Source organism: Hyla sarda, chromosome 6 (assembly GCF_029499605.1).
Source record: "Hyla sarda isolate aHylSar1 chromosome 6, aHylSar1.hap1, whole genome shotgun sequence".
Taxonomy (NCBI): domain Eukaryota; kingdom Metazoa; phylum Chordata; class Amphibia; order Anura; family Hylidae; genus Hyla; species Hyla sarda.
The window spans coordinates 27122690-27132133 of NC_079194.1; the positions used below are offsets into that span (position 1 = coordinate 27122690).

The window sequence follows — 9444 nt, forward strand, 5'->3', positions numbered from 1 at the left end:
AGACATTCTTATAATATGTCAACAAAAGTTAGATTTTATTTCCATCCATTACGCTTTCAAAATAACAGAAAACAAAAAAATGGTGTCTGCAAAAGTTTGGGCACCCTGCAGAGTTAATATCTTGTACTGCCCCCTTTGGCAAGTATCACAGCTTGTAAATGCTTTTTGTAGCCAGCCAAGAGTCTTTCAATTCTTGTTTGAGGTATCTTTGCCCATTCTTCCTTTCAAAAGTCTTCCAGTTCTTTGAGATTTCTGGGCCGTCTGTCACGCACTGCTCTTTTAAGGTCTACCCTTAGATTTTCAATTATGTTGAGGTCAGGAGATTGTGAAGGCCATGGCAAAACCTTCAGTTTACGCCTCTTGATGTAATCCCCCGTGGATTTCGAGGTGTGTTTAGGATCATTATCCATTTGTAGAAGCCATCCTCTCTTTAACTTCAGCTTTTTCACAGATGGCATCAAGTTAGCATCCAAAATTTGCTGATATTTTTTTGAATCCATTTTTCCTTCTACTCGTGAGATGTTCCCTGTGCCACTGGTTGCAATACAACCCCAAAGCATGATTGATCCACACCCATTCTTAACAGTTGGACAGAGGTCCTTTTCATCAAATTCTGTTCCCCTCCTTCTCCAAACGTACCTTTGCTCATTCTGGCCAAAAAGTTGCATTTTAACATCATCGGTCCACAGAATTTGTTTCCAAAATGCATCAGGCTTGTCTATGTGTTCATTTGCAAAGTTCAAACGCAGATTGTTGTGGTGAGGACGTAGAAGAGGTTTTCTTCTGATGACTCTGAAGACCATATTTGTACAAGTATCTCTTTATAGTGGAATAGTGTACCACAACTCCAGTGTCTGACAGATCTTTCTGGAGGGATTGTGCAGTCTAACATGGGTTTTGAATAGTTTTTCTCACAATCCTGCGAGCTGTTCTGTCTGATATTTTTCTTGGTCTTCCCGATCTTGCTTTAACTTCCACTGTTCCTGATGATTGCCATTTCTTAATTACATTGCGAACAGAGGATATTGACACCCAAAAACGTTTTGCTATCTTCTTAGAGCCTTCCCCAGCTTTGTGAGCGTCAACTATTTTCAGTTTCAGATTTCTAGACAACTGCTTAGAAGAACCCATGGTGCTGATTGTTGGGGCAAGGTCAGATGAGTCTGGGCATTTAAAATCTTTGAGATTGACATCACCTGGTCTTCCCAGATGATGATTGAGAACAATCCATGACACTGGCAGGTCTCAGCTTTGCAAAGGGGCAGTGCATGCTATAAATTCTGCAGGGTGCCCAAACTTTTGCAGATGTCATTTTTTTTTGTTTTCTGTTATTTTGAAAGTGTAAATGATGGAAATAAAATCTAACATTTGTTGACATATTATAAGAATGTCCAATCTGTAATTTGATGCCTTTTGGATATTTTTCCATCTTTCCTTGGCTTCTTTATGCACATTAGTACAAATTTTTACCTGGGGTGCCCAAACTTTTGATCCCCACTGTATATATGTATATATATATATATATATATATATATATATATATATATATATATATATAATATGTGTGTGTGTGTATATATATATATATATATATATATATATATATATATATATATAAATACACTGCTCAAAAAAATAAAGGGAACACTTAAAAAACACAATGTAACTCCAAGTCAATGACACTTCTGTGAAATCACACTGTCCACTCAGGAAGCAACACTGATTGACAATCAATTTGTTGAGCAAATGGAACAGACAACAGGTGGAAATTATAGGCAATTAACAAGACACCAAATAAAGGAGTGGTTTTGCAGGTGGTGACCACAGACCACTTCTCAATTCCTATGCTTCCTGACTGATGTTTTGGTCACTTTTGAATGCTGGTGCTTTCACTCTAGTGGTAGCGTAAGATGGAGTCTACAACCCACACAAGTGGCTCAGGTAGCGCAGCTCTTCCAGGATGGCACATCAATGCGAGCTGTGGCAAGAAGGTTTGTTGTCTGTCAGCGTAGTGTCCAGACCATGGAGTTACTACCAGGAGACAGGCAAGGAGATGTGCAAGAGGCCGCAGGAGGGCAACAATCAAGCAGCAGGACCGCTACCTTCCCCTTTGTGCAAGGAGGAGCAGGAGGAGCACTGCGGGAGACCTGCAAAATGACCTCCAGCAGGCCACAAATGTGCATGTGTCCACTCAAACGGTCAGAAACAGACTCCATGAGGATGGTATGAGGGCCCGACGTCCACAGGTGGGGGTTGTGCTTACAGCCCAACACCGTGCAGAACGTTTGGCATTTGCCAGAGAACACCAAGATTGACAAATTTGCCACTGGTGCCCTGTGCTCTTCACAGATGAAAGGAGGTTCACACTGAGCACATGTCACAGACGGCGAGTCTGGAGACGCTGTAGAGAACATTCTGCTGCCTGCAACATCCTCCAGCATGATCGGTTAGGCGGTGCTTCAGTAATGGTGCGGGGTGACATTTCTTTGGGGGGGAAGAATATCAGTCCCGTGGTCCCGAGAAAAAAGAGAAGTGCTTCTGTGGGCGCTCACCTCCGTCACAGATGTAGTCCGTCACAGGTATGTGGAAGTTTCCGAGAACTTGGTAAAATAAAACCGCTTGGACACGGATGTATTTTGGAAAATAAAAAGAAGGTTTATTCCTTCAGCATGCAATACAGCAACGCGTTTCGAGGGGCAGGGACCCCCTCTTCATCAGGCTATCTGATTGGGCAGTGTGGATGTACTTTATTTATACCTCATTTGCCCGCGAAAATCACATGTGTGTGTTACATAACATGAAAATAAAACAATAAAGAAAAAAAAAAAAAAGAAAAAATTTTAATAAATAAATAATCAAAATAAATAAATAAAATCCATAGAAAAGAAGACATTTACATTAAAAATGGAAGTGAGCATTCTGTAAAATAACCCACAGATGGTCAGTTTGACTAACCATTATATTATGCACCTTATCTTGTATTGCATATATGATATGTAATAATTCTGCAGACGTCGGGCCATTTCAAATGCTCTCCCTTTGGAGATCTACAGTGGCTGGGTGAGAGGTCTGAGGCACCGACCGCCGGTCTGTCCACACATCCGTCCTCCTGGCCGTTTATTGGATGGGGGACCGGCGTCAAACCCATTTCCCCACACAGGGATGATTCCATTTATTGTATGTGTATGTACATACACACACATCCATACGCATGGTGGATGGATGTGTACTTATCAGCTATTTGTTTTGTTTTAATTCAGTTTGTTTGTTGTGGTTGTTGTGTCAGTTGTTAACTATCTCATCTTTTTAAGATATTAATTCCACCACTTCATTCAGGCCATGTGGTTGTAATGTCTGGAGGCTGTAAATCCAGAACATTTCTTTGCGTGACAGGATTTCAAACCTATTTTTCTTTCCCGGTGGAATGTGCTCAATTGGGGTTATGGATATGGCTGTCATGTTTCCCTCATGCATCAGGCTCATATGTCTAGATAGGCTATGGTGCATGAATCTCTTCTTTATGTTGGAACGATGCTGATTCAATCTCAAATGTAATGGTTGTGTTGTTCTTCCAACATATTGTTTACCACATTGGCACTCTATGAGGTAGATGACATATTCCGTTTGGCATGTCATCAGATGTTTGATGGGGAAGGTTTCACCCGAATGGGTACTGGAAAAACATTTTTGGTTATGGCGTATGGTAAAGCAACATAGGCATCTAGGTTTTCTGCATTTGTATGTTCCCACGTTTCCAGTTTTGTCGTTTTTCTGGGAGGATTTGTTGTGGCATTTGAGATTGCAAAACTGGAAACATGGGAACATACAAATGCAGAAAACCTAGATGCCTATGTTGCTTTACCATACGCCATAACCAAAAATGTTTTTCCAGTACCCATTCGGGTGAAACCTTCCCCATCAAACATCTGATGACATGCCAAACGGAATATGTCATCTACCTCATAGAGTGCCAATGTGGTAAACAATATGTTGGAAGAACAACACAACCATTACATTTGAGATTGAATCAGCATCGTTCCAACATAAAGAAGAGATTCATGCACCATAGCCTATCTAGACATCTGAGCCTGATGCATGAGGGAAACATGACAGCCATATCCATAACCCCAATTGAGCACATTCCACCGGGAAAGAAAAATAGGTTTGAAATCCTGTCATGCAAAGAAATGTTCTGGATTTACAGCCTCCAGACATTACAACCACATGGCCTGAATGAAGTGGTGGAATTAATATCTTAAAAAGATGAGATAGTTAACAACTGACACAACAACCACAACAAACAAACTGAATTAAAACAAAACAAATAGCTGATAAGTACACATCCATCCACCATGCGTATGGATGTGTGTGTATGTACATACACATACAATAAATGGAATCATCCCTGTGTGGGGAAATGGGTTTGACGCCGGTCCCCCATCCAATAAGCGGCCAGGAGGACGGATGTGTGGACAGACCGGCGGTCGGTGCCTCAGACCTCTCACCCAGCCACTGTAGATCTCCAAAGGGAGAGCATTTGAAATGGCCCGACGTCTGCAGAATTATTACATATCATATATGCAATACAAGATAAGGTGCATAATATAATGGTTAGTCAAACTGACCATCTGTGGGTTATTTTACAGAATGCTCACTTCCATTTTTAATGTAAATGTCTTCTTTTCTATGGATTTTATTTATTTATTTTGATTATTTATTTATTTATTTATTTAAATTTTTTTTTTTCTTTATTGTTTTATTTTCATGTTATGTAACACACACATGTGATTTTCGCGGGCAAATGAGGTATAAATAAAGGACATCCACACTGCCCAATCAGATAGCCTGATGAAGAGGGGGTCCCTGCCCCTCGAAACGCGTTGCTGTATTGCATGCTGAAGGAATAAACCTTCTTTTTATTTTCCAAAATACATCCGTGTCCAAGCGGTTTTATTTTACCAAGTTCTCGGAAACTTCCACATACCTGTGACGGACTACATCTGTGACGGAGGTGAGCGCCCACAGAAGCACTTCTCTTTTTTCTGGGGACCACGGGACCGATATTCTTCCATTCCAGTGACCGTCCTTCGCCGGTGAGAACGGGTCTAGTGCCGGCTGCACTCCTCCAATCTGTGTCCCCCAGAATAGTGGGAAACAAGCGTCTACTGGTGTTGTGCCCACGGTACAACACAGAAAGGTGAGCAAACCTAACATAACAACTGAAAACACGAATCTGGAAACGGCTGCTCCCCCCCTTCCTTGGAGCCGACATCCATTTTTTATTTAATTTAATTATTTTCTTTTACACTCAGATTATCTATATATATATTTTTTTTTTACTACGCTTAGATGCGCATTGTGTCTCCTCTGTCTTTTTCTATATATTTCTGTTGATTTCTTTGGGGGGGCCACACAGCCCTCCATGTGCTTGCCGGAGGTAACCTGACTGCCATTAGGTACAGAGATTAGATCCTCAGACTCCTTGTGAGACCATATGCTGGTGCGTTTGGTCCTGGGTTCCTCCTAATGCAAGACAATGCTAGACCTCGTGTCTGGAGTGTGTCAGCAGTTCCTGTAAGAGGAAGGCATTGATGCTATGGACTGGCCGCCCATTCCCCAGACCTGAATCCGATTGAGCACATCTGGGACATCATGTCTCGCTCCATCCACCACAGACTGTCCAGGAGTTGGCGGATGCTTTAGTCCAGGTCTGGGAGGACATCCCTCAGGAGACCATCCTCCACCTCATCAGGACCATGCCCAGGCGTTGTAGGGAGGTCATACAGGCACGTGGAGGCCACACACACTACTGAGCCTCATTGTAACTTGTATTAAGGACATTACATAAAGTTGGATCAGCCTGTAGTGGGGTTTTCCACTGTGATTTTGAGTGTGACTCCATATCCAGACCTCCATGGGTTGATACATTTGATTTACATTGATAATTTTTGGGTGATTTTGTTGTCTGCACATTCACCTATATAAAGATGAAAGTATTTCATACGATTAGTTCATTCATTCAGATCTAGGATGTGTTATCTTAGTGTTCTCTTTATTTTTTTGAGCTGTGTATGTACACTCACACACATACACACACACACACACACACACATATATATATATATGTAGATAGATAGATATGAGATAAATAAATACCATAAATAGATAGATATGATATGAGATGGATAGATAGATATGAGATAGATAGGAGATGGGAGTGCTGCTATTTTTCTTCATGTAGATATGAGATAGATAGATTAATCAGCTTTTCAGCATTTAGGCATAGGAATCTTTTAGTGTATTATGGTGTAAAATCTTTCTATTATATTGTATCCCTCATTTCAGAAATCCAGTATAATCTTCAGATCTAGTATTAACCATTTCTTCCACGGTCCATCACGTCACAGATTAATACTATTCTTCTTTCTTCCCATGCCATTCATGTATATGTATATGACATTGCATTTCTTATTCTACCCCTTATGACTTGTTTCCATTATTCTTTCAGTCCTAAGTCCAAAAATTCTAGGTATCGCCATTGCACGGTATGATTTCTGTGCCAGAGATATGCGGGAGCTTTCCCTGTTCAAAGGCGATGTGGTGAAGATTTATACCAAGTCCGGGACCAATGGCTGGTGGAGAGGAGAATCCAATGGCAAGGTAAAGAAAATGGTGGTGGAAGGGGTGGCAGGGAATGATTAAGGTGGCCATATACCTACAATAGCTGTCACCATACAGATATTCCTCCAGTCCTGTGTTCTTTACATGAAGCAAGCCGCTGCCAGGCACCTCTGTTCCCTCTAGGCTCATCCGGTGATGGTTTATCGTCTGTGTTATATTTCAGCATTCCGGTCCTACTTTTCATTTCAAGTGTAAGGGCCTATGCCTGCGGAAATTACGTTGCAGCAGCCGCCTATTGTCTTCAATGGAATTCTGCGGCACTGTGCACTACAAAAATTCAAATTCTGGACTCTGCCGAAAGAATTAACAACTTCTGTATTGCCATCAGTTGGGACAGGGCTTGTCCATGTGGTCACAGTGCCGATTCATTACAGCACCTGCTGCACATGGGATGTACGCCACGGCACCTGCTGCACACTGAATGTACACTGCCGCACCTGCTGCACATGGGATGTACACTGCCGCACCTGCTGCACACTGAATGTACACTGCCGCACCTGCTGCACATGGGATGTACACTGCCGCACCTGCTGCACATGGGATGTACACTGCCGCACCTGCTGCACATGGGATGTACGCCATGGCACCTGCTGCACACTGAATGTACATAGCAGCACATTGGATGTACACAATGGAGTCTGCTGCACGCGGATTGTACAAGGCGGCACATCAGACGTACACAATAGGAGTGCACAAAGGCACATGGAATGTACATAGTGGCACATGGGATGTACACAGCCGCACCTGATGCATATGGGATGTACACAGCAACACCATCTGCACACGGAATGAACATGGCAGCACATGTAATTTACATGACGACACCGGCTGCACATGGGATGTACACTGCAGCACTTGTGATGTACACGGTGGCACCTGCTGCACACGGAATTTACGCAGAGTGGATTTTCCGTAGTGTGCTTCGGACCTAAGTCCAAAATTGGTCTCGTGACCATTTTGCAAAGATAAATACAGAGATATACAGCTCACACTGGGCGTTACAGTTTCCCAGGCAACCATATGACATCCAACAAGTTCTGTGCACTGGTCCCGTTCATCAGAAAAGTGCTTGTGCACAGAACTTGGTGTCTCTCAGCACCAATCTGTGCAGAACATGCAGAAGACCAACGGTGCATTTCCAAGGGAAAGTTGTGAACCCCAATACATAAAAGATAGCCTTCCGGACCTGCCAAAAATAGTTGTTTTCATCCAACTTTGCTCTTATGTAGTGGTCTCCAATATGCGGCCATCCAGCTGTTGTAAAACTATAAGTTCCCGCATGCTGGAAGTTGTAGTTTTGCAACAACTGAAGGCCCACCGTTTGGAGACCACTACTAAAAATCTTCCGCTCTTTGTGGCATGGTTTCCTATGATTTTTTTTTCCCTTTCTAATTCAGGTCGGCTGGTTTCCATCCACATACGTAGAAGAAGACGAGTGACGTAAAAGTTCTTCAGTGAGACACTGGAAATATTATTGAAGTTTGCAGACATCGGCTAAACCAACCCTCGTAGCGCGGAACAGCTGCTGAGTTCTCTACCGCCTCGGTACTGATGGCGTAACTTTGAGCGCGCTCAGTACGGGAGACTTTTGGGATGTACTGATACAGCATTGGTGGCCTGACGATGCGTGGAATGAGACTGGCCTGGAAGTGCCAAGTGTGCGAGATACTGAAAACTCTTCGAAGCCCACATCCTATCCTGCCAAGGATAAAAAAATATATATAATTATATATAAAAGTATTAAGTAATTTGTCGGTAAAACTCCCTCGAACAGTGCCTAAAAATGTTATTACCCTACTGGACTTTTTTTGTTTTGTTGTTTTTTTTGGTTTTTTTTTGTTACAACAGCAAATGCGTTTATTTAGTCTTTGTATAGATTATTTAATGTTAATTGAAAAAAATCTACAGCAGTTAAGGGGGTACTCCGATGGCCAGCATTCGGAACATTTAGTTCCGAATGCTGTGAGCGTGCTGCGGGGGTCGGCCACGCCCCCTTGTACCGTCAGGCCACGCACCCTCAATGCAAGTCTATGGGAGGGGTGTGACGACAGCCACGCCCCCTCCCATAGCCTTGCATTGTGGGGGCATGTCCTGATGTCAACAGGGGGCGTGACTGACCCCCGCAGCGCGCACACAGCGTTCGGAACTAAATTTGCTTGCCTTTTAAATACAGATATCTGAATGCATAGCTGTTCATCCCTCCAAATATTTGAAGCAACATATAGATCCTTAGTTGGTCGTAGGCCTGGCCCAGAACATTATCGTCGTTGCCCTGCAACCTGCATGGTCTCCTGTCCGGGTCTGCAAAGATCGGTGCGGATAGATGAGGCTACCGCGCCGTTCATTGCACGAGCCCTTTACTGATGAACAGGACTCAAACAGGAGAACAAGGTCTGGAGATGTTCATTGTGTCTATGTCCGTAGGGATTGCCGTAAAGCATGTGACGAAATGCTGTTAGAGAAAGCCCAGGCAAGATGGCTGTCCCCATAATGATGTACTTCAGACTGTGAGCCTCAAAATGTTGCAAAACTACAACTCCCAGCATGCCCGGACAGCCATTGGCTGTCCGGGCATGCTGGGAGTTGTAGTTTTTCAAGTTGTACTTTTGCAACATCCGGTAGGCCGCAGTTTGGAGACCATTGGATATGCCGTATACTGTATGTAGGCCCCATCTTTCACAACCAGGTCTAAAATTTGCACTCAACTTTACAACCTCTTGTTTTGCGAAATGTTAAAGGGGGTATTCCAGTATCAGAAAATTA

General features: G+C 43.0%; 1 protein-coding gene across 9 annotated transcripts in view; it reads left to right on the forward strand.

Annotated features, from left to right (window-relative positions):
• VAV3 (vav guanine nucleotide exchange factor 3) overlaps window positions 1-8635 on the forward strand; it is a 266286-nt gene extending 257651 nt beyond the window's left edge. For 7 of the 9 annotated variants that reach the window (XM_056523393.1, XM_056523395.1, XM_056523392.1 and 4 more), the window contains 2 exons: window positions 6509-6660; window positions 8079-8634. In XM_056523393.1, coding sequence (XP_056379368.1) covers window positions 6509-6660; window positions 8079-8120 — 194 coding nt within the window. In that variant the 3' untranslated portion in view covers window positions 8121-8634. Of the gene's footprint in view, window positions 1-6508; window positions 6661-8078 lie in introns of all 9 variants that reach the window. The other 2 variants (XM_056523396.1, XM_056523397.1) reach the window with 1 other exon arrangement.
• The last annotated feature ends 809 nt before the right edge of the window (window positions 8636-9444 follow it).